Here is a 27311-nt window from a genome sequence, read left to right on the forward strand (position 1 = left end):
ATCCGATGAAAAGTGACATATGGAGGGGCTAAGGTCGCGCGGAATCGATAAATTGTGCCCGCTACTTAACAAAGTTTCAAGATTTATATTGGCTTTATTGACAGGCTGTCGGCGTGAGTTTGTCCTCACCGCTCAGGTAGAGAATTGCCGACGTCCACATAAATAAATCAGACTGTTTTGTTCCCACAGATTGTGTTCACCCACAATGCGACTAGTGTGGAGAATAGTTGCGAGTTAAACCGGTTACTTGATTTTCTTAATTTAACTTTTTTGTTGCACGTAAAAACATATTTATAAATATTTGGCAAGCGTAATGCTTCAAGCTCTCTCTCTCTCTCTCTGAGGTAACCATAAGAACAAATAGAAAAAAATGTGTGACACAGCTTGGTACTTTATATATTTACTAGATGTTGCCCGGGGCTTTGCTTCCGTGGAAATTTTGAGATAAAATATAGCCATCTTGGATAACGTACCTTTCAAATGGTGAACTATTTTTTTTAAATCGGTTCGGTAGTTTCGGAGATTACCCGCCTCAAACATACAAACTCACAAACGCTTACCTCTTTTATAATAATAGTATAGAAGTATAGATATGTATATATTATATATTGTCACTTTCGTTTATTTTATCACATAACAGTAATTAAATATATATTTTTTCTAAAATAAACACTTTTAAAGTAATGGGCGATAACATTGCATTTAAATTTATGTCGTTATGTATTTATATTATTGTGAAATGAGTTGACGATTTTTTTTATGCTTTCGTCATGCCCGCGGCTTCGCTCGCGTGTATTTCATGCGTCCGTTAATAAATTATTGTTATCAATACCTCGGGTTCTAAGCACCGTATGTAAACATACACATAATAAAACTGTATGATCCTGTATGATTACCATGAGAACTCTCAACGAGACTGCATTTTTAATAATAAGTCTTGTATTGAGATTGACACACTAAACTTTAAAATGTGCGCCGCCGTAGATTGGATTAAATGGCGAACTTTGCGTAAACTTGCCTGGTGCAACTGAAGCTGAAAGCGATATAAGTGCATTCGTTAGTTATTTAAACATTACACTTTTTATTTTATCGCTCCTAGTCGATAGGAGACTGTTAAGCGCGACGGCCAATTCAGAGCTGTTTAAGGAATTCAACTCTTTTTACAGGATTCAATCGATTTTCTTGCCCGGTCACTTTATGTAAATATACATGTATATGCTTAAGTGGACTTCGAAGAATTTAAAGAGAGAGAGAGAGAGAGAAGAGAGAACTTGGCTTTAAAATTGATATCCAGAGAAAAATATACTTATATATTAACGTAGTTATTTTAAAGTTACGTACTTGGGAACTAATAGCCCTGATTTTAAACGAACTAATTTATAGTTAATTTTATAAATTAACTAGCTTTTGGCCGCGGTTTCGCACGCGTGAATTTCAGTTCTTAAAAACTGGCAACCCCTATTTCACCCTCTTAGGGATGGAATTTCGAAATATCCTTTCTTAGCGGACATCTCCTAGTCACAATCTACCTTCGTGCCAAATTTGATCCTCATGGGCTCAGTAGTTTTCGAAAATTCGTGATGAGTGAGTGAGTGTTTTTTGCTTTTATATACATATAAACCTGATAACTGACCGAGGATCAAAAACTCAGACTCAAGCTCTGCCAACGGCCAATGGAGCGCGGCATAGTGTTGAAGAATTTATAGGGTGAGAAACACAGATGAGCGCCAAGACTGCAAGGCTCAAGTGGAATTGGACGACGGAGCATATTTGCCGAATGCCGCCAGAGAGATGGACACAGATCACCATAACATGGGTTACCGAAGGGCGCAGGCGTCGAGGTAGACCACGAACAAGATGGCGGGATGATTTAAACAGGTGGCAACAAATTGCTTACATCCATGAGCGGTTCACGCCTAGTTCGATGGACACCCAACGGTGCACTTTCGCTAACATTTGGAAACTGCCAATAAATAATTTTTTGTTTAATATTTACTGTACTAAGTTAATAAAGATGAAATTCAGCAAAAAGATAGATTGTGTGGTCACAATCTATCTTTTTGCTGAATTTCATCTTGAATGAATTGAATGGCCCTTGAATGGCCTGATAGTGTAGCGAATATATCGTCTCCACACTATCAGGCCATGACAGATTAATGTAACTTCAATAATATGTAATAATTGCATTATTTTCTCACTTGCAAATCCGATCTGTGTTGCTATGAGTGGAAGACATGAACTCCTCGACTAAATAATATGAAATTCAAATTCAAATTCAAATCATTTATTCAGAAATTAGACCTTCACAGGCACTTTTTCTCGTCAATCTTTATATTTATAGTTATTTCTCACAAGCTACAAACTACTGGCATTTCGGAACGACCACTGCTGAGAAGAAATGCCGAAAGAAACTCATTTGAACAGTGTTGGTCCCTATGACTCATGGTTGACAAATAAATGTGAGAATATTAATGTAATTTAACTTGCAAGATTTGATTACAAACAAGCGACGAGACGGAACAGGTGAAACTAAATAAACGCTTGTAAAAAAGTTAAGTCTAGCATTTTGAGCATTTCAACAGAAATTAAGACTTTCACAGGCACATTTTCACTCTTAGTAATTTAGTACTTACTAGTAATTTATTTTCTTTTCGTTCCTCTAAAAGCCACTGATATTTTGGAACGAAACCTACTGAGAAGAAATGCCAAAAGAAAGTCATTTAAACAGCGCGGGTTTCTATGCCAGAAGGATATTCCATTATTGTTTCTTGCTTATATTTTTATTAATAGGCTAGTTGTAAATTTTTCTTTTTATGATTATTCTAAAGCCCTTACATTTATAGAAACATCAGTGAAAAAATACTGTGGCAGGGATAATACTTTCAAAGATATGACAAAAATAGAATCACAGATTTTTGGACTCGTCCAAACGCTCCACACTAAATGACACGTAGAAGTGATCATTTAAACAGCGCGGGTTTCTATGCCAGAAGGATATTCCATTATTGTTTCTTGCTTATATTTTTATTAATAGGCTAGTTGTAAATTTTTCTTTTTATGATTATTCTAAAGCCCTTACATTTATAGAAACATCAGTGAAAAAATACTGTGGCAGGGATAATACTTTCAAAGATATGACAAAAATAGAATCACACATTTTTGGACTCGTCCAAACGCTCCACACTAAATGACACGTAGAAGTGACGTCACAACGTGGTAACACGTTTGCAACAAAAGCTATGTTCATTCGGCATCTACATGAAATATTATATAAATACGTATACGGTAATAACTTCTTAATTAAATTTGTTACATAATTTTAGTTTTCTATTATGGTTGAATTTGTTTTTGTGATTTTTAAATTTAATAAAATGTACTTCCATCCAAACAACTTTAATGATCCGTCTACATTGTTATAGTTTATAATAATTATAGTCTATATTATGTAAATTATACATACTTTTGACTTTTGCCTTGTCAACCACCCTATAGCATAACAACACACATGGTTAAAAATTATCCAAAAAAAAGAAACGTACAAGCGATCGAGTGCTGACAGAAAAAAAAAATGTTTGGCACGCCTTTACGATCGCGTGCCATGTAACCGGAAGTGGTGTCCCCAAATCATAGCAAGTGAGCACCGCACGCGTAGCTAATTGGCCACCACCTGAGCCCCGGCCTGGCCCAGTTATGACTGATAAAGGCAGTTTTTATATTAAGTGCTGTACTTTTAGTATTGTTCAAAAATATCAATCGAAAATGTTGCTGTTTTGCAGCTAACCGCAGATTTCGAGGGATAATTTTGACTTTTTTTTTTATTTTGCTCTTTACACCTTATTTTATATTTAATTATGTATATACGACACGGGTATATGTGAAAGTTATATTATCATGTATGGAATATATGTTAAAAATGACAAGCGTGCTACTTATTAAAAAATAAATCTTTTTTAGTAAACCCGTGAAAGAGAGACGTTTTATTTTTGAGTCCCGAAGTGCATGTGTATATGTTTGTTACTATTTCACGAAAAATCTACTGGATAGATTGTTATGAAACTTGGTATACAGGTAGAATATATAACCTAGAATATCATATAGGGTTATTTTTATGCCGAAATTCCCATTCCCACGTGCGAAATCCCGGGGCATAACTAATATTTATAATAATTAGAATAGAGCATAAGAACATAGCTTTTCTAATAACATATAATTCTTAAGTACTATACTTATATGGCTACAGAATCTAAAGCATTTTTTCAATAAATCTGACCAGCCCCAAAAACGCAAGCAACGCTTTGCGTCGACGCAACGGAACAACGGGTCCTCTAAAACTGGATGCACGATTTGTACACTACACGTTAAGCGAGTTAGTTATAAACAGACCACTTAAACAGAACTGTAAATTTGCAGACGTTCAATAGACCACGTTACTGTGTACCGCGCTCACATTAAACCGATTTGGTTGAGCTAAGCTACAAAGCGGAGCAATATTTGCATTTTCTCTAGAAATGGCTATTTGATTTAATGGGATCTAATTTTCTAGACATTATCCGCCAAAGTTTTGTAATTCTTTTAAATCTCTCAACACTTCCGAGTGTTCCACATAAACTCGACATTTTTAATATTAGAAAATTAAATTAAATTTTAAATTAATATTAGAAAACCGCGTCTGTCGATGTGCGCGATAACCTCAAATACTAACGCATTTATTTGCGGATTTTAAAGCGGTTTTCACTAATAGATAGTGTGATTCCTGGGGAAGATTTATGTGTGCAATTTATTATGTTGTTATGCAGCGACTATCTTTACAAACGACCAGATATAAAAACAGCTCTTCTAAGTAATAGATTTGTAATGTTTTGAAATTTCAAATTTTGTGTAAGTTAATTGTGTTTCACATCAGCACACGAATCACAATCATAGCCTGTTTGATATACTTTTTGACTACATACATTATGTACTTTTATATGTTATCAGAAAAAAAAATGTAATGGTAAGCCCTTCTGGCATGTTAGGGACCAACACTGTTCAAATGAGTTTCTTTCGGCATTTCTTCTCAGCAGTGGTCGTTCCGAAATGTCATTACTATGTAGCTTGTGAGAAATATTTATTTAATATAAAAATTAACGCGAAAAAGTGCCTGTGAAGGTCTAATTTCTGAATAAATGATTGAAATTTTAATTGTTGTGTAATGCCAAATAAAATCTACATTCGATTGTCTTGTTCAGAATCGATTGTACATTAATAAATGCACTACTGTTACGACTTATAAGAAACTTTTTGAATGCTTATTACACATTGATTTTTTGAATAAACACTAATAATTATTTGTCCATATTGATCTGTGTTATGAATGTATAATTTTATCGTTTTGGGACGAGTGTATTTTTGCTAATTTTTATAAGAACATGGAACATAAATGATTTAATTTAATTTTTACATGACAAAACATTATGCTTCAATTTCGTATACCAATACGGTGAAACATGTATCACCTGTATCCTACCAATTGTATACCAAATAAATGAATTGAATTGAACGAAGCCGGGATGGCCCGGTAGTAAATATAAGATTCACATAATTTGTTAATAGACGCCCTTGGAGAAAACGTTGCGGTGAAGTTTGTCGCGCCGCTTCTTCTTCACCCACGCTTTGGAAGTCAGCGGTAGACTTATGTTTTAGGTAAATTTTTGACATCAATAAGTAATGTAACTATATAATCCTTAGATGAATAATTATGAACACATCAATGTTTACGATCAACCGTTTGTTAGTAGTAATAGGTTTGTTAGTAATATTTTTATTGTATAAAGACAAACACGTAGTGTTTTTATTAAGACATTCAAAACTTTAAAATAATGTCTTTAAACCTTAACCAGGGTATGAATTGAGCATCTGCTATTTAGATTTCTGAAGATTATCTACAAAATAACACACATTTTACACATTAATTATTAAGAATGTTGAATCTGAAATTTGAAACTGTGACGTTCGACGTTAACTTTAACCTGCACAGAAAAATGCAAATTACTTACGCCATTTTATCTAAACGACGACGGCGCGCAGGACAAAATGGCGCACTTTGTAATTTTCTGCACAGGTTAAAGTTAGCGTCAAAGTCGACTGGAGCAACTCACTTAGATTCAGTCGTCAGCGAGGTCTTGTTGTATTCATTCGTGACAAACTTCATGTCCGTGAAGTAAACCGTTGAGGAGTTGCCTCGTCGGGAGCTGATCCTGGATTAAACTCATGGAAACTGCAGCGACATGGAAAATTTCACTTCAATTACATTCGGAAGTAGGTGACAATTGACATGCAATATTGAATTACGGGCGTTTCTCAGAGTTTCAAATGTTAACAAGGACAAGAATTAGTTTTACTATCTGACTTTAAAATAATGAAACTGTGATAATGTCAATTTGATTGATTTCGGAAATGATTCCTTCCTCAAAAAAATTTACCGATCGTTAATAACAGCGCGGCCGCAGCGGTCGAAACGCTCTGAGACCCACAGCAGACTACATCGGTACAGGCGAAATTAAATATAAACTTGTAATGGTTAAAATAATACTTACACTACATAATATAAAAAAGTCGATTCCCGCTGTCTGTCATGTGTGTCATGGTTAGATCTTAACAACTACGCAACGGATTATATTACTGAAAATATTAAATCAATATTACGCACAGAAATTAAATTATTATGGACAAGACAGTCTTCAATTGCTGCGCCCGTATGGTCCTTATTTATTGTTTCTATTATATATAAGAAAGATCTGTTACTTATATTAAGAATGCAAATACAGAATTGAGTTCTGATTTTGATGCGGGGATTTTTTTATAGATTGTGTGATTCCTGAGGCAGGTTTGAATAGTCGTATTTCCTCCATGGCTGAGGGTCGTGGTCGTGGAATGAAACACACACAACAACTCTCTTGGCACTATTAATGGAGTGGTTTGCCATTGCCTTCTACACATTTCACACACAAGTTAATAATCAACCAGTGTGCAGGTTTCCTCACGATGTTTTCCTTCACTGGTTGCAGGCGGTGGTCGATGAAAATAATACATGAGCCAGATTGGTATCAAACTCATGTGGCACGAGTAGGATTCGAAACTGGAACCTTTCGGTCCACAGGTCTTAACCACTACACCACCAAAGCTGCAGGCAGGAGGCAGAGAGGAGAGACAGGTTTACGTGTGTAATTAATACGCGCCTGATGGTCAATACCATCAGGCAATCCTGATGGTATATTAGAGGTGGATAATGATTTCACACGCGCGAGCGAAGCCGGCACAAACGGCTAGTTAGTCAAAATACTCGTGTAAACAATTATTTGTAAACTTTTCGGGTAAAAATACAATAATAACGAAGAATAAAATACCCATTCTTACGCGAGGCAAGTCTTCTGACTTCATAGAAAATTCTGCACCATATGCGGAGCGTTCCCACGGTGCCATCTACAAAAATATTATTTATGCAAAAGAATTCAAAATTGTTCACTAGGAACGGAAAATAAGCGTCAATATATACTGTTGTTCCTTTTTTAAATAAGTAATTAAGTGGGAGTTAGAACAATATAGGTAAATAAAAAATAAAAAATCTAGAGAGATATTGTTTCATTCAACGCGTGACAAAAAAAACAGTATCCACCAAGATATCATGTCAGTAAGCGGTTGGAGGGATCTTTGGGAGCCGTTTCTGTTCCACCATTAGAACTTGTATATCACAATTATGCATTACCATCGGGACTAAAGCCACGTGCAAATCCTGGGTGCACCTGGTCAAGCTTCACAGTAATGTATTGTCCTCTAAACTAACCATGTGTACATAATTGTTACATCACCTAGCCGCGTTACCTTCCGTCTGAAAACACGACTCGTCTTTCAAAATCTCAAATTGTTCGTCCTTCGTTCGTCCAACCTGTCTTTGAGACATTAATAATGGCCGACCTATTTATAACGAAGTTGTATAGAAAAGTGATTTTTGACCGGAACTGAAACCGAACTTTCGTCTTCAAAATAGTCTTACATTATATATTTTCGACCGCTTTCGGCCATGATATTATTATCTAATGCTCCTCTATACTCGTATAAGGCGTCGATGATAATTGCAAAATTTTTGTTTATAAGCACAAATAAAATCAGGTTGTATTTTTAACTTAAAACCTATTTCATTCATAAATAAAACTAAGGTGAGCCGAATTTCAACTGAACTATTGTAGAAAAACAAAATTATCACCAAAATTACATTTTAAGGTAGTAAACAAAGCTGCCGACTATATACACTATCGGAAAACAGCTCGCTGAAATCCGTGGTTTCGACATAAAAGCGTTCATGTAATCTACACATTGTTCGATTGTTTGTTTATTCACGTCGGCATTTGTCAGAGTTCGGCGATATTGTGGAGCGGGTATTAAACTTAACACAAGCTTGGCTAGCAATGGCTGTTTAAGGGGCGGAGCGCCATATGAGGTTCAGTGACACGGTGTTATAGGAAACCTTATAGTTAGAACACAAAACCGAACTGCTACACGTTTTACCTAATTACAATGTAATGTAAAACGTTTATCGGCGGCCTATTTATGGATTTTATATTTGTTTTTAACTTATTAAATTACAGTGGAGTGAAGTCACATTTTCAATTACTTTATGCGAATTAATCCGTTGGTTCACACGATATAATTTTGTAAAATGTCCTCTGGCAATGTGAACAGGAATTTCTAATCCGAATGATCACATAGATTTGGACCTACAAAACCATATCCCGAACTTCAAATTCGCTATTATTCTTACCTTAGACGCATAGACAAAATATAGACGTATAATACAGATTACTAGCTGCGCCCAGAGGTTTCGCTCGCGTGGGAATTTCAAGATAAAAAGATGTGTTATTCCAGATTATATTCTACCCGTGTACAAAATTTCATAACAATTAGTACAGTAGATATTTACAGAAAGAAAGACAAGGCGTGAAAGAGAAACAAACATACACACACACATACATCCTCACAAACTTTGGCATTTATAATATTAGTAGAATAGGATGAAAGAATCGATCATAGAAAATTCAGTTGCTCGATTATCACATATTCTTGTTACAAATGTTATTTTTTATTGATCTATGCCTCCAAGCCAACGATCGATGTTATACAAATCTGCCTTAAATTTTTCGACCAATCCAGCTGACGCCACGTCAGCCTGAATCCATACTTTATGGAATTATGGATTCATTATCTAATTCTGTCTGTCTGTTACGCTTTCACAGCTGTGCCGCTAATCCTATTTTGATGACTTTTGGCCTAAACAAGATACGGTAATTGTATTTAAATAATAATACTCAATATATCTTTATTTCAGTTCCATTTTGTGTTAGTAATATAAAAGACCTTTAATAACTAAAACTTACCCCATAAGTAAGTAAACCCACACTTAAATACGTAGGCCTAGAAATAAAGACCAAAAATTTGATATGTGACAAACGCACCCGAAATATTTTGCCGCGGCCGGCAACTAATTACTTATAATCGAATACAACTCTTTCCGAATCGATTGGGGCTGTCCGATTGCCAGTTATTCGATTGTTACAACGCTGTTTGACGCCAGCTGCGCTCTCCCACGGGTGGGTGCTCGAGTGGTTGAAACCCGGCTTACAGGATAAAGTAAATTTTTTACCCACAATGTAGATAATTACGGTTAATGACTTCAATAATGGAAATGCTTCAGCAATTTTATTTATTGCACAGCTACACGCAAAATTTATAGGTGCACTATATTATATATTGTAATAAAAAGTAACCTACAAGTTGCATGTTTAAAAATATAATCATTTTAATGCTCGCCATTTGTTTATTTTAAAGTATTTTCACACTGCCAAGTTTTTCCACAATTGGCTTTATAAGGAAATGTACAAAAGTATTTAAATAAGCAAACAAGAAAATTAAATGTCGCATTAATTCACCGTCGTTTTATTAATTACGCTATTTACTATTTTGTTCTCATTAAATTATAGCGTGTTTTTTGACTCCAGAATTGTGACGTCAGTTTTTGACGATAAAAGTACGAATTCATACTACATTATAATCCATAACACAAGTCTCGAACTTACTTAATGAAATTTGTCGTTAATATATGTTGACAGCAACTTTCTCAACACTTGCTTGAAATTTTAGGGTTATAGGAATTGGCACCGCCAACTTTTACCTTAACTTTAACTTGCGTTTTATCTAGACGGCGCAACTCACACTAGTTTTTATTGGACATTTTAAAGTTACCGATGTGTACTTCAAGAGTAAGATATCGCTTTTGGAATAGACTTTACGCGCGCGATATTTCCGCCTCGTGTGTCTCATCATTAATGTTAATTATGACAATGATAGCATTGTACTAATTTCGAAAGTCTTCAAAAAAATATTTTACATCGATTATTTACCGGTGTTACAGTAATTTTTCTGTCCTCTCCATAATGTGTACATTTTATCCCCGCTAGTTTTAGATTCGTAAAAGTTGAAAGTGTTACCTAATTTCAAGGCCAGGTTCATTTCGAATTAGTTCTCATTTTCTATGTAAGTATAGTGCCAAAATGACAGTAAGACATCCACTCTGCTATTTACTACGTCGGAGGGCATATAAAAATAGTATGTACAATGTTCCTACATAATATTCACTTAGGTATATAGTTTGCTAAACACATTATACTCCCATTTTAAGATGTCACGTGCGTAAAAATGACATCCTAGTTATTTGTAGTCTTTTAATTTTAGGCGGATAATATACTTGGACATAAGCCAGACACATTGCGTAGTTTTTATGAGAGCTTTTATTCACCGCAAGGAAAAGCCTAAAGGTATCCTGGCTGCCCCGCCCCCACACTTCCAAATCGTCTACGTGTCCAACCGGTTTCTCGAGTTTGCGCCAAGGATCCACGACCGAGCGGAGCACACGATTGGCAGGGGATCGAGAAGGTACCAAAGGTCGATGCGACAAATGTTCTGTTTGGAGTTAGGACCAGCACTACATTCTTGCAATTTAACTACTGGCTGGAAGGGCGGAATAGAAAAGAAAAAAGGAGCTCATCGGCATAAGACAATCGGTTTTTAAAAAAAATATTAATCCGCTTTCAATATCCCGATAACAAACCACAAACTTATTTTTTTCCGAGGTGGTGAAATATGTTGTGAAAATATGCGTTAAATCTAGATAAAAATATGAGTTGAATCCGGCGGATTTCATAAACAAATTCGAGTGTGAACCTATGCGTTCGGCGGACGGCGGGATCTCATAAAAATGGTAACGAATAACCCCCTGTCCTACGTGAATGACAAACGCGATATGGCAGAGCGACGAGACGCGATGCGTCTAAAATATCCATAATATGTGACGTTAAGTTGATAAAAGTCCTTATGGAGGGATATCCTTGTTGATTGGATGAGATCCCTCCACGGGAGAAGTCCGTAGTTGCTATTGCTTTTTCTGTTTCTTGTGTCTTGTGTTTTATTATGTAATAATAAATATTAATATTATGTTATGTTTCATGTCATAACATGTTTCAGTATAACTTTTGACCATGTACTTTATTGTGTTCTTACATGTTAAATTACTGATAAAAAATTATACATAAATTTATATTTAAAAAATGGTAAGCCCTTCTGGCATAATAGGGACCAACACTGTTTGAATGAGTTTCTTTCGTCATTTCTTCTCAGCAGTGGTCGTTCCGAAATGCTAGTAGTTTGTAGCTTTGGTAAACATCATTTAATTTAGAATATGACGTGAAAAAGTGCCTGTGAAGGCCTAATTTCTGAATAAATGATTTGATTTTGATTTGATTTTGATTTTGTCCATCTTACGTTCAAACAAACGTAAGATGGCCATAAAAAGGGCAAGTGAAACGTCATTAGCGACTTCATGTGACATTCCACGATAAAGGTACCTTTACCTTTATCGTGGAACGTCACATATTATTTATATATTAATATCGGTATGTCTGTCACGCATATAGTTCAGGCATATCTAACGTTTGGTTCGCAGTCCGCAGTAGACTTATTATTAAATCAAATTTTTGACATCTATAAGATAATAATATGTATATCATCCTAAGTTGAATACATAATTTTGAATTTGAATAAGAGTTAAAGACCCGAATTTAAACAATATAACTTTTCTCAAATTTCCACCCCCAGAGACCGGTGGGGGTGAAAGTTTGTATGAAAAACGCACACGCACTTGAATCGCTCATACACAACGCACCGCACCGCGTTGGGCATTTTGCCGTCGCTCAGCTAGTACGCCGCATAAGGCCGCCCGTAAAATTGCAGATATCATATGGAACGCGCCGCGAATGCTATAAATTATTCACACACTTATTCATTCGGCAGTATTAAAGGATGGAATCTCAGTTCCATTTAAGATTTTATTACAAGCAACAGGTTATGGACAGTCAATATGATACATTGGCGATGATGATAAATTAAGGGTATGTTTCATCACTTGCTATATAGCTATATAGATATATGTATTGAAAAAATATCATTTACCGTTATTTTTACCAGGCAGAATTACCTAGCAGTTAGTTTATCAGGCGGATTACAATATGATATTTTATAAAGTGGTTCCTAGCTCTGTTGTTTTCAATTGAATAATATTTTGCTAGAATGTTTGATTTCCGACCGATTCAATAGTTTTGTGATTTTCGGCCGTAACCGAAACTTTCGTTTATTAATGTTATTAAAAAAGAATGATGGTTTTTTTTCACCGTAGAGACATCTATTGATATAAAATAGAATTGGTTTTGTCGTGTTGATAGTTTCGCTGAAATTTATTGAGTGAAATCGTAATTACAACCGAAACAAGATTTTGATGTTTGCCGAAACCGAAGCCGAATATTTGGTTCACAACAGCAATATTCGGTCGGACAATAGTAATATTCGGTCCGACAATGGTTTGATATCTAAACCAAGAGGGCAAGAGAATAACTGAGATATCGAGCTGCAGGAATGTATAGCAGACTCCTTGTGAATAAATGATCACCGACAATACCGGCTATAAGAGTGGGTTGCCCCCTTCAACGTCGATGTTAGCTTTAACCTGCACAGAAAAACGCAAACTACTTACGTCATTTTGTCTATGACGTGGGTGCACCATTCTTCTTTTCAAAAACACAAAGTTCGTCATTTTATCTAAACTGTTAACGTCAAAGTTGACTGATGATGCAACTCACCCTAAGAATGATAAAATTTTGAGATACCATTGTTAACCTGTGATCCACAATGAAATAGATTGTTATCGATTGGAAAAAAAATATGAAAAAAGATTTTCTGGTTATTAAAATATATTTTTTTGAATGATGTGCTGGGCAAAGTCGGACACAAGATTGCCAGATTATGAAGATTGCCAACGCTATTCCGGATTTTAAAGCCTATGTGGTATACCATAGTAAATCCGCTCCAGCGGATCCGGCGTGTTTTTGAACACAACAGATCCGGTGAGTCAGCGTCCGATCCGGTACCGGATCCGGTAAAGAACAAAAAGACGCGAATGGAAAAGAAAGGTATCTATGCATTTTGACTCAATCGTAACGACATAGCACATCGATCATACGAGCTACATGCATATTTTTATATTTATGACATTAGAAAAATAGTATCTAATTTGACTAGTTGGAAAGTAGCCAATTCAAGTATATAATACAGTGCTGTGGACAAAACTGAATGTAAATCTAGGTAGCGTGGCTCAAGCAACAATGGCACCTATTCATGTTGAACTGGTCCCAGGAGCCCCAAGTTAATTTCAAGTTTGCCAAGCGCCGTCGACTTGTGTTCACTTATTAAAATACCAACATCTCAACTTAATAGGTTTTCGTAAGTATTCCTACATACTCGTTGAAGTTTCCCAACGTCCCTGTTTATGGAGCGTGGAAACTGCCATCTCGATAAATTTAAGTTATGTTTTGCATTTATTACATTTAAATTAAACATTAAAAGCGCTTTGTTTTTTTAAGGTTTCTCATGTTGGGTTCGTAATAGATGAACCATCTGGTTGGTAAAGCGACCGCGGTCCGTGATCACATACAGACAATAGACGTGTTAATATATCATTTTGTCGTCGAGATTATATAAATTCTAGCTATACTCGAACGCACGGTTTGGCCCCGGCGCAACGCGGCCCCGGCACGGCCAAGATGTGTGGAATAGACCTTAATCGGGAAATGGAAAGACATTTGAAGCTAAACCGAATTTTCCTCTCTCAAACAAAACTAAACCTCTAAATTATTTATGACCCTTGTCTTTCAGAAAAATATTTTTATTCCGCCTTGTCATATCGCCGAGTTGTTACACGTACCTTTAAAGGCTAAAATCGTTTGCACACTATGCTGAAAGCGATCCACAAATGCTTACACTCTGTTGGACCACGACAAAGGATATTCGCCTTTAATGTGAGACAATAGTGTGCAGTACAAAAGCCTCCTTTGTTTGCCCGCTTCCTAAATTTTAGTAAGGCAATTTGAGATCTAAGTTTAATGCTGTTAGGTCGATATTAAGTCGTGTTTGTGAGTTTATTTGCTCAGTCTGAAGCCTATGTTTCGTTCGATGGTAAGTACTTATGTAACAAGTTGATTGTCTTGAAATTTAAGATTTATTGCGTTACTTATATTATCTTTTGAGATCCTCTTATTTACTTTACTAAATTTGATATTTCTGTTAAATTGTAACTCGATTTTAGATACCTACTTAAGTAAGAAGAAAACTGATACAAACTATGAACCTTACTCATAACCTACAAAAATATTACATGTAGGTAACAATCTTTACCTAGATTGACCTAACGTTACAACTGGGCGGTCGCTCGAGAGGTTTGGCGAAATTAATGTCACGAAACTCCATTTATGACGCTAGTTTCCTAATATAATTAGGGCTTTGACGTCCACCTATATTTTTGTTGCGTTTTGTTTAGAGAATGGAGAATATTGTGACCAAATTTATCTGCTACAATCCACTTTTGTTGTCATCACTTCACGTTGTCATCACATCACGTCACTATAATTCGATTATATTGATATTTTTACTGATATACGCCGTATTAAATATTATGTGTGTGTAAAAATGTTTTCCACGAAATGAATTGAAAAAATTCAATCGCTTTAATAACACACCTATAAGTAGTAATTATATAATGTTATTTTTCGCCAGTTCTAGACAAACGATACCGTCCCACGTTGGGCGCCAAGTAAACAATAAATATAAATATCTAAGTATATATCGGTGTACTTACATACATACACATATTCAGACATATGTACATAATATATATACAACAAATAATGAAATAATACTAAAAGAAAATATGTCGAACTGAATTACCTACAATAATTGATAATTTTCCAATCAGTATAATTCAGAAGCGGTCGTGGTGTAATAATGGTTGAGATGGAATAGATTAATGCCTGTAGATCGAAAGATCCCAGGTTCGAATACTATTCGTGCCACATGAGTTTGTATACCAATCTGACTCATGTATAGTAGTTTTCATCGATCACCACTTGCTTCCGGTGAAGGAAAACAACGTGAGGAAACCTGCACACTGGTTGATTATATTAACTTGTGTGTGAAATGGAGAAGGCAATGGCAAACCACTCCATTACTAATGCCATGAAAGTTGTGTGTTTGACGACTATGAAGAAGATAAATTCAGATACTCTTTTCTATTATCTTATGACCCGTGACGTTATAAATACTAAAACTGACCAACGTGTGACATTTAATTCAATTCTTTGATTAACTAAATAACTTTATATTATTTTATCCAATCAAACTACATACAACAGTTCATATCTACATGATATAATACTGCAAGGCTCATGCATGACTGAGCTTAGTTTCGGAACCAGCGCAAACACAGCGCTAACGAATGGATGATCACATTTTCGATCGACGCGAATCGTGCCTCAAAAAACATCAAAGCTTTTCGGTACATTACTCATTTACGTGTGACGTTCCACTGGCAAAACCTAAACGTCGATTTTTGTACGCATTTCTTCCTTTAAGTGTCTAGCACTCGAAAAATATTTAAAACAAAAATCGTCAACTCAATGACCCATAATGGTCTATATGGTCTGTATTTGCAGTCGTTGAAACCCGTAAATCAGCGATGGGCCCGCGCGGTGGGTCATGGCCTATACTCCTTTTTATAGAGAAGGCCAGTGCTCCAGCAGTGCGGTTTAAATTGACGACCTCGGTGGCGCCAGTGGTAAAGTTCATGCCACTGAACCGAGAGGTCCCGGGTTCGATCCCCGGTCGGGTCATGATGGAAAATGATCTTTTTCTGAATGTCCCGAGTCTTCGATGTTTGTTTATCTATATATGTATTTGTTATAAAATATAGTATCGTTGAGTTAGTATCCCATAACACAAGTCTCGAACGTTACTTTGGATTTTCGCTCAATCTGTGCGATTTGTCCTAATATATTTATTTTAAAATGGCTGTTTGTTGATGATGATGATGAAAACACATTAAAAAACTCATCCATATATTACATACATTTATTTATACAGCACCTGATCTGAATGGATGTAATGTCTGAAGTTATAAGTGAACACATACGTAATAGAACAAAAATCGGTACAAAAAATATACTTGAAAAATTGTATAAAATACATTGATTCACTTGGGAATTATTATAACCTGTTCGAAATCAATATCACAACATCGCTGCATACATATAAATATAGTACAGTCCGTCGTATCACATCAATATTGACAACAATGACTATAGTTATTTTTATATAATAAGTATTTATAATGCAAAAAAGTGATTCTATTTTTATAAAACACGAACTCTTCTTCATAGTCGTATTCCTCATGCGGCTGAGGTTCGTGGTGATTACGTGGAATGTAACACACACAACAACTTTCTTGGCATTATTAATGGAGTGGTTTGCCATTGCCTTCTCCATTTCACACACAAGTTAATAATCAACCAGTGTGCAGGTTTCCTCACGATGTTTTCCTTCATCGGAAGCAAGTGGTGGTCGATGAAAACTACTATACATGAGTCAGATTGGTATACAAACTCATGTGGCACGAGTAGGATTCGAACCTGGGACCTTTCGATCCACAAGCAGTCTTAACCATTACACCACCACCGCTTCAAACACGAACACACTGCGAATATGAATATTTGATGGTCGTTGTTATAATTATTTATGTATAAGACATTGTATGTTATTCTATTATTTTAGTAGGCAGGTGTCGTATAATGCCCTAAACCTACGATTCATAACTCATAACTCGTGTGTCTGCGGCCCTCGACTAACGTCTCAGGTCACAACATACATCCTTATTAGATTTGCGACTTTTATTTCTCAGTGAAAAATGATCTAATGCTCTGTAAACAATTGTCTTATATTATTGGTAGTTGTGTAAAGTATACAAAGCTCTGCAAAGACCAGCGTACTAGATAGCCATATTGCCATCAAGTCGAATCAGTTCCAAATGTTAAATTAAAAAAAAAAAAAACAAAAATATAAAATATAAAATAAGAAATTAAAATGAGGCGTTTGACATAGTACAAGTTATATTTACCAGACTTACAGAACACGCGATACAATAATTACTGAGATTTTACTTCATTACTTCTAAGAAATTAAAATCACGCGGGCGAAGCCGCGGCCAAAAGCTAGTGTTGAATAAAATAAAAAAAAAACGTACATACTCAATATACTTTAATGTGAATAAAAAAATACGAAGTCGAACAACAAATAACAATGACAAATCACTAGTTTCAATAGTGACTGTTATATAAGTTATCAATTATTGTTAAATGCATCGGAACATTTTATTTATTTTTACCCATTATAAAAATAATATCCTCAGTATCTCAACTAAAGTCAAGTGTTGGAAATCAAGAGCAATCCCGATGAGAGTTGACTTAAAGCAGCCGGTCATAAAATCTTAGTCGTATACTAAAACATTGGCTTTTTTTACGCGCACGGCCTCGGAGCGTCCCAGCCATAAATGCAGCATTCCTATAGTAAAACGTCGAAGCTATGAACTTGATTGCGTGGCTCCAAAGTTTGTTTCAATAGCTGAATTCTACTTTTTTATTTTTATTATCATTTTCTTTTATGAACGTTGACGTTACTACATAAGTCGTATAACAATCGTTGGACTCACCCTCGACTGCGATTTGTTTGACTACGGTCTTAAGAGGGATCTTCTATCCCACTTTTCCCGCTCCAAATTCCACCCCGCCAATATTATCCGTCTCGCCTAACTCCGGCTACCATGAATAAAATAAGATAGCATCGGCAGCCGCTAGCTGTCTCGCTCGCGCGCGCTCTATGCGCGAAAAGGGGAAACGAGAAGGCGACATTCACAGCAGAAATGCATTAAAACCAAGCGGCCACACCGGTCTATATAGCCGCTTATACAAATTTATCCTATATATGTTTTTATTTGTTTAGCTTCGTCGGCGCACGTGTTAATTTTCGTTTAATTTTGGATAATGATGTTGCTTATATAATTTGGAAATGTTGGTAAAAAATTAGAGGTGTTGTAGGTGGCGTTAGTGAGCTCGTGCTTGTTTTGTGGCCGTTTTGAGAGCTAGGTTAGGGTTAATGGAGGTGAGGGAGGCGTGCGGTCTCGCATACCTTTCCTAAAGACTGACGGTGATCAGTTAGTTTCGTTATAGTATTTACTTAAATGTTTTGTATCAAAGTCAGGCCGAAATAGACAATGTTGAGTTTTATTTGGACAGTCGGGTCAATGAACCGAAAGTAAGTGTAGACTGTGGATAGGTACTCGTGTAGCCCTTAAAACTTTATACCATTTCATGGGAGTTGTAAAAGATACGAGTGATTCTGTGGTAATAAATGTTAATGTTACATCCATCTAGAATACTTAAATATTGCTTTTTTAAATCGCTATAATAGCACCTAGGTATATAGCTCGAGTTTCAGTTACAATTTAATTAATTGGTAAATTGATTGGCACCACAGAAACGTTGAAATACAACTCATTGTTCTGAGATCACGTAACGCGACAGAGACAACACGAGAGTCGGCGCTTTTGTTTTTTTTTTTTTAATAGTTTACTTTTTAAATCAAGTATTTCAAAACTTCGAAGAAACGGAATACGATTCCATTTTTAAATTTTTAAATGTACTTATTTGTTTCGTATCAAACACTGGCAGCTGACATTTACGTCAGAAACTGACAAGAAAATTCCATGCCATTTATCATCGAAATATCCTTACTTCGTTGTTGCTATTTATTAACTGATTGCACGTATTCTGTTATTATGTACTTTTTTCATTCTCAATATATACATAGTAAAGGTTATTTAAAATTAAATTTTATATTTTTTAATTTACCAATATCGATTTTTGCTTGCGTACCATTCTAACAAATAAAGTTTAACAATGTCGGTAATTTCTCAATAGGTACCAAATTCATACTGAGAGACTGATAACAGTGTCTGATAGTCTACATGTAACATATCAAAGAGATAGCGTTGAATATTATTTTAGAAGTCGCCAATCATTTCAAGCAAATTTAACTAAATCTGTCTGATTTCAGCAGGAGAAGGACATAAGGTACTTTTCATCCTTAATATAATAATTGTAATATAAAATATGCCATGATCACAGAAAGATTGTCGCGACCGAAGATGTCATAGCTATGTCATTTTTGATCAAAGATAATTTAAGATAAAGTATAACAGACACTTGTTTATTACTTCGACTAGTATCGTCTCAATTAATTCAATTCAATCCAAATTAATTTATTCAAAAAACAAACATTACAATAATAGAACTAGGTAATAAAAACAAAAAAAAAACTTGACATTGTGCTCGCAATTTAAAAAGGACCCAGCTCAGCATATGTTGTTTACCCCGCGCGAGGTAAGCAACGCTGGTCTTCCGCTGGGAGTAAAAATAAATAATTTAAGTGTTGAAACTCTATTTAGCTGTAAAAGCAATACAACTCGCGTTAAAAGAAGAGGTAAGAAAACTAATTGCAACTGCAAATCCAAAGTTACACTTTTTTTAACGGATTACATTGCGAAAAGTGCTTTAAACCGTATAGCCCGTTGATAGAAGGATCGTAGCCAGCCGATAACGGGTGAACCGATTTTCAGATATCGGCATTTTTTTTTTATTTCAAAGAGAGTTTAATCGTGAGTGTTCTTAGCCATTTTGGAAATTTAGCCGTTTGGAAACTGTCAAGTGTGATGCTGAAAGCGACCTCGGAGTCGGAGGCCTTCTTAAATTTTTAATTAATCGATGCTTGGTTGGCGTGTGTCTCGACCTTAGATTAGGTAGATTTTTAATTAATAAATAAATAAACAAATATCACTTTATAGCCACACTTAGTGTTACAACACTGTAACATATTATGATGTTTGTTTTAGTTTTAGACATAAACTTTGTTATAACAAAGTGACAAAGGTATATGTCTCAGCTTCTGTTATCGTGAACGCTGATTTCCAGAGATATTTAATACGCAATTGTTTTTAATGTGAGATTTTTATGCTGCGTATGTAACCGTTCGCGACAATATCGATTGTCAGAACAGACAAATCAATCACATACAACAGACAATCTTGGGCTAAATGTTATTTTGAGACAACGATAATTAAAGGCCTGCTTAAAATATATTCGACCTTGAAATATCTAAATTAATTTGTAACGCTTGATTCATTCAATTTATAGATGTTAATGTATTACAAAATCAAATTCACAGTTAATTCTCGTTAATCGCGGTTGATTGGACTCTAAATTAATTACATCGTCCATTTAACTTTTACACGCGGATTCGATCGCGTTATTTTATATAAATAGATCGGTTTTGAGGTTATTTCATATGAGGTACCTTTATTGAGGATGTTTTGTGAAGGTCTAACATTTATTTTTAGGATCCCGTATAAAAATGAAAATAAACGGAACCCTTATAGGATCACTCGTGCGCTGTCTGTCTGTCTGGTCGTCCATCTGTCACAGTCGGATTTTTTTCCCATTCACCAAATCATGTGAAGTTTGATAAGATGATATATCCTATGACCCAAACACAGATGTGCAAAGTAGATAAATATTTTTTTCAATTAAGGGTAATTTTTGGGGGGTAGGTAGATTAAGGAATTACAAAAATAAGTTTTTCAAACCATTTTGTGTCATATATCAAAAAGGGCTCGTTAGGAGGATCTCAAATCTACTTAGGTTATAATTTCAGTTTCGAAAATATTAATGACAAAAAATTAAATACATAATTATGTATATTGCGCTATATTGCATAGCTACCTAAATATGTTATATGTAAATTTATTGCATTAATATTAATGTAGGTGTATATGATGAGATATTTATTTCTATACCTAATAGAAATTGAATAGATTGTACGGAACCCTCCTCACACGAGTTCAACTCGCACTTGACCGTTTTTTTTATCAATGATGGCTTATATACAATTTGTTTCAATGACACGGAAAAATATGAAAAAACTTTTCACCGCAGTTGGTTTTTAGTTTGTTAGTTCACACCGTAACACAGTTAGTAATGAAAATTATATTTTTCGGATATTTCCGTTTACGTTATTTTAATCATAGTCATATTCCTCATGGCTGTGGGTTGTGGTCATTGCGTAAAATGAAACACACACAACTTTCTTGGCACTCTTGATGTAGCGGTTTGCCATTTCATACACAAGCTAATAAATCTACCAGTGTGCACGTTTCCTCACGATGTTTTTCACCGGCAGCAAGTGGTGGTCGATGAAAACTATAATATGTGAGTCAGATTGATATACAAACTCATGTCATACATGTATGCACGAGTATGATTTGAACTTGGGACCTTTGTTAGTGCAAAATGCCATTATTACCTGATAAATTGTGCAATAATAAGATATGAGGCTTTTATGTCAGTCTGCATAATATTAAAGTATTTGATGATGCCAATAACCGAATGCAACTGTTGCATAAACTGTAATTATGACGTCACAGAATAAGCAATCCAATTCAAAGTGAACTACATTTAGAAATTCAATTTAATGTGTTGTGTATTTTTGTCTATCACTGAATAATCTTTTTTTAATCCATACTTTTTTATTTTAACATTACATGACATGCTAGGTCAGAGTACAGTCGACAGCGATACCGCGCAATAGAGGTTAAAGTAGGTTAACGTGATGTGCTGTTCACTGTACTCCTCTCTAACTTCTACACCTTTTTTGGTAAAAAGTTGGTCGACGTGTTGTGTTACTACAACTGGTGACTTCTTCGCGGAATGAATAAGCATTGCACTAAAACGTGGCCCTGCTGCAGCTAGTCTTCTGGGTACGCATCTGCAGGGCAACGACTCGCGCGACATATTTCTAATTTTAGTTAAAACTTAATTTGTTTTTAGTATATATTTAATAATAATCTGTTAAAATAAGAACAAAAGATATGTTATTGATCATATATATTTTCGTTTGTCGTCTTCCGCTGTCTTCTGGTAATTCTTCTGTCATGTCATGTCATGTGGATCCATTAAACTTTAAAGTTTATATTAGTGCGAGAGCACTAGTTGACATAGCTTTCAGTGAACATCATCACTAATATTTATAACACGAAAATTAAGCCAAAATCAAATCGTGTAAAACTAGTATTTCTACTTCAAAATCAAATATGTGAATGTTATAGATTTTATATTTTCTTTTTTAAAATTTCATTTGCGTCGCGTTACAAATTAATTAACCAATAGATAAATTATTTAATATTAAACTAAAATTGTGTATCATAAACAACGAATCGTTTTTATTTTTAAATTCAGAAAGAAGTGAATTAGAATTGAAATGAAGCAGCGTTTTCGGTGGTCGCGGCAAAAAACCGCGAGAAAAAGTTATATTAGTATTATCGGATATAGTGACTATACATACACACACACGTAATCTGTTTATTTACTTATTGTTATATAACACAAGATAGTTTAATCAGTCTAATCAACTTAAAATTCTTTATTCCATTTATGATTATATACATCACTTAAAGACGTCATAAATTACTCGGAGTGGGTTGCGTCAGTCAACTTTGACGTTAACTTTAACCTGCGTAAAAAGTACGCCATTTTGTCTAACCGCACAGGTCAAAGTCAACGTCAACCTTGCCTGGTGCAACCCAACCTTAAACTAAGTCTACCGCCGACTTACGAAGTGCAGGTGTAAATAAACGATGCAACAAACTTCACCGCAGCCTTTTCTCCAAAGATTTCAATTAACAAATTAAAACTAGCAAAAATCCAACTAATATTAGAAAGGCGAAAGTTTGTATATTTGTCATTTCTCAACGCTCAAGCGGCGGAGACGATTTTAATGAATGTAGTCATTGAGGTAACCGATATCTCGGCTTGGATATCTCGAAAGAACTGGATTCCCGCAGGATTTGCTTGCAGGATGCTTTGTAAATAAGATAGCGGTACTATGCATAAAATAAAAAACAAAAATCTATATATATAAACAATAATATATATATATTTTTAAATTAAAACGAATGAAAACCGGTGACAATATAAAATACATTCGAAGACGCCGACGTAAAAAGTAAGACATATTTATGATAAGAGTTAGTATACAAATTAGTTAGGTTAGATTAGTAAATAAATTAAATAAAGTAAATAGCAATAGCAATAGTTAGTAAATAAAGTAAATAGCATTCCCCTGGGCAAACAAAAAGAAAAAAAAGTTTAGTAAATCAAAATGTCAGGAACCACGAAGCCGACAATGTTGTCCAAAAATGGATCGATGTCTTGCCTCTCGATTTTTAGTCCCAGTATGTTATATGTGTTGTATGGGAAGAAACAATATTTAAAAAACTAAGACGTATTCTGGTTTTCCTCTAAAAGTTTATTTCAAAATCGTATAAATGTAACGAACAAAATGTTCGTTGATGCATTTTTAGGACCTATTCTCTATCTTATTTAATATTTTTTTACACAAAGATCAATAAGAATTTTATACAAACAAATGAACGTCATTAAAAGTCAAGTAAACTGGGCGTCTGAAATTTGTATTTATTTTATTATAACAATTAATTAATATTTAAAAATGTTAATTAGCGTTTATTTCACTTCAGAATGGTGAAAGACTTTCTTACTTAAACATATAATTAAATAGTGCAATAAATAAAGAAAATATTTACATTTCATGAAATGATTATTTTGTCTTCCATAGGGAAAAATTTGCCCAACAGTGGAAACACATAAACATGCTAAAAAAATAACAGAGCTACGAGAAATCTACGATTCGTAGACGAGCTACGAAACAGCTACAGCGCGCTACAAGTTTCTACGACTACCGCCGCCCGCCGCCCGTCGGCTTTTTACCTACGGCACTTGTATATATAACAAAAAATATTATTTATTTTTAATTATATATTATTTAGCTTTGTTATATTACATTTCGTGTTAAATTGTATTTACTTTTTATTCACATTTAACTAGATATTATTGATTTTAGTTCGATACGATAGCTTTAGGTCTGATTTTTTCGATGCTAAAAATGACCTATCAAATTTATCATACAGGTTAAAAAACGTTTAAAATTATGCTCAACATTCGCATACGACTAGCTGGCCTATCACGTCATACAGATAAATATCCACCAGGTAAGTTTATATGTCAGATATTTCATCTATTAATTGTGTCACAGAAGCTGAAAATTTTTCATTTTTTTGTTCAATAAATTTTAATAAATAAATGAAACGGTTGGATTTGGTCTCGAATAGAGCGGCTTAGAAAGACTTGGACCAAAGGGCGTCCCAGCAATGGGACGGAGCAGGTTAAAAAATATATATAAAGCTCATAACTTTATCCATAAAATTAAAAGCCCGTTTATGATAAATACAGGTTCGTAATGAGAATAATAACAAAGCCCCCGGGGTTTTACAATTTATAAAACGGTAGCGCGATTACTCATGAAACAATTTAACTGCAATCAAATCCCGCCGGCGGTACATCGGCGATGTCGCTGCGATATCGCTCATATTACGTTACAATATTTATGTATGTGTAAAAACTTATCTTTACAATGTATGTATTATGAAGTCTTGAAGTCTTCACGATTGAAAATAGTCTTGGAAGAATTGTTAATTAATTAATTGATGGCGATTTAGGATCAATTTGATAAATTGATTTTTTAATTAATTCAATATTTATACTTTAGTTTTTATTTTAGGTTAATTTAGTTGCTCTATAATTGTATATTTTTTATTGTATTTAAAGTTTAGTTATGATATTGTTAATATATAATCAATGTACTTATATACCTAAAAATATACATAATTAACTAAAAATCGATGAAAATAGCGTGAAATATATCGCGATTAAATCACGTAAAATTATGTTATGTTTTTATATTAAAGCCTAGTTTATTTAGAAAAAATGTAGGTAAAAACAATATTTTTGGAAACTAAATGTTTTCTAAAAAAAATATTTTAAATTTTGTACTGAATAAAATAATTGGGATCTAGAAAGTTTTATGTTTTAAGATAATTACATTATTATTATGTTCGGTGATCGAATGTGTGACTAGAAATGGTTAATAAATTATAATGATTTAGCCGAGAAATCTGCAAATAGTAATCTCATATCAAAAACGCACTCGAAACATTATCAAATGTACCTATTTTAAAATTTCGAATTCTTCACTGAAAACTATGTGCACCGTCTTGTTGGGTTACGCTGAAAAAGAAAGTAAATATATATATATATGTGTGTGTGTGTACATGGAGCTCCATGGATATCGCAAAGCCAACGCCAGCATGAGATTGACAAATCGCTGCGCATAAAATAAATATCCCTGAAAAAAACTGTTGTTAGATATATATACTGTTGTATGTTTATATATATTATGTTTATAAACTGAAGAAGAATAAATTGGTCGGTTTGTTTTGTTTTTATTAAGTTTTACCGGCGAGTTGTTTACGATGAAACCGCGCGAAATTTCCGCCGAGCGTTGTAGGTAAATAAGCTGGCTACTCACGGATGGGTTAGGGACGCAGCGGCGCGGGTCCGAGCTGCGGTAAGTGGGACTGTAGCGGCCAGGGAAGCACCCGGGGGGCGCCATGAGACCTCCACCGGATTTCATCTTATCCGGGGAGTACATGGCACACGACCCCCAAGGGTCGTCCTCCAACTTGAGCACCTTGGAAGGTGAATGGTACTGCCGGTCGAAAATCTTGGCGACTTATCTCGTACTTTGGGGTAGAAATAGCGACGCGCCACGGCGGCCGCTCGATTCGCCGGGTGGTGACCGACTGAAGACGAATGCGGCGTGACGTCACGGGCCACGCCCTCGCCCCTCCACTGAACCACCCCTAGTCCACCCCTGGCTCGTCTCACGCATGTTTACGTCGCAGTCGGCGGACTCCATGAATTACTGCATTATTTAATTAGTCCATTCACTCTTGGAGCCTTGCTACCTTTTCGCGCCGGGAGTTCCAAAAAGGTAGGAGGATAAGGCCCGCGATTGGCACACTCTAATTATGCCCAAATCGATACGGGAACAAATTCGCAAGTTTCCAGGTAGGTTGGCCCTTTGTTACACGTGCCCCGGTAATTATTTACTGCTCGCTTTATCCTCCCTTTCGACGGATTCCGGGACTGCTTCAATCACGCCGATATTCCATTTCGCTACAAGACAAATTGGCGCCATTTTTAGAATATCGCAAAGCAATAATTTGTATGAATTTGTGCTTACAAACAGTTAAAATTAATAGATAGAAAACCTTTATTTTTCTATGATAGTTATGTCGGAGACACCCCTAATATATACTATTATTATAAAGAGATATGCGTTTGTGAGTTTGTATGTTTGAGGCGGGTAATCTCCGCAACTACCGGACCGATTTCAAAAATTCTTTCATCATTAGAAAGGTACATTGCCCAAGATTGCAACAGGCTGTATTTTATCTCAAAATTCCGACGGGAGCGAAGCCCCGGGCAACATCTAGTTAATAAATATGGGCAAGGCAAGTTTAGTCACTGTAACATTGCATTGTTACAGTGTTTGAGAACTGCAGTGAAAGCCGATCAAGTGAATGTACAGTTGCGCACCGAGAATGCAGCATTATTATAGCTTTTCCTTGAAAAATAGGTATTTATCGAAGAAAATCTTGTAATACTACACCCTCAGTGCGCCAGTTCTGATAAATGTGTGTTTATCAGAGAAAATCTTGTAGGTACTGCGTCCTGTCAAGAAAATGAAGAAAATAATAACAAATGAAGGCGCTGTTTTCTGTCTGTTCACAGCGTGTTTTGATAAATATTGGTTGATAACAG

General features: G+C 35.1%; 1 protein-coding gene across 2 annotated transcripts in view; it reads right to left on the minus strand.

Annotated features, from left to right (window-relative positions):
• acj6 (abnormal chemosensory jump 6) overlaps positions 1 to 26271 on the minus strand; it is a 65500-nt gene extending 39229 nt beyond the window's left edge. For both annotated transcript variants that reach the window (XM_053768670.1, XM_053768669.1), the window contains exon 1: positions 26014 to 26271. In XM_053768670.1, the coding sequence (XP_053624645.1) occupies positions 26014 to 26136 (123 nt within the window). In that variant the 5' untranslated portion in view covers positions 26137 to 26271. The remainder of the gene's footprint in view (positions 1 to 26013) is intronic.
• Positions 26272 to 27311: the final 1040 nt, after the last annotated feature.

This window comes from Plodia interpunctella, chromosome Z (assembly GCF_027563975.2).
Source record: "Plodia interpunctella isolate USDA-ARS_2022_Savannah chromosome Z, ilPloInte3.2, whole genome shotgun sequence".
Taxonomy (NCBI): Eukaryota; Metazoa; Arthropoda; class Insecta; order Lepidoptera; family Pyralidae; genus Plodia; species Plodia interpunctella.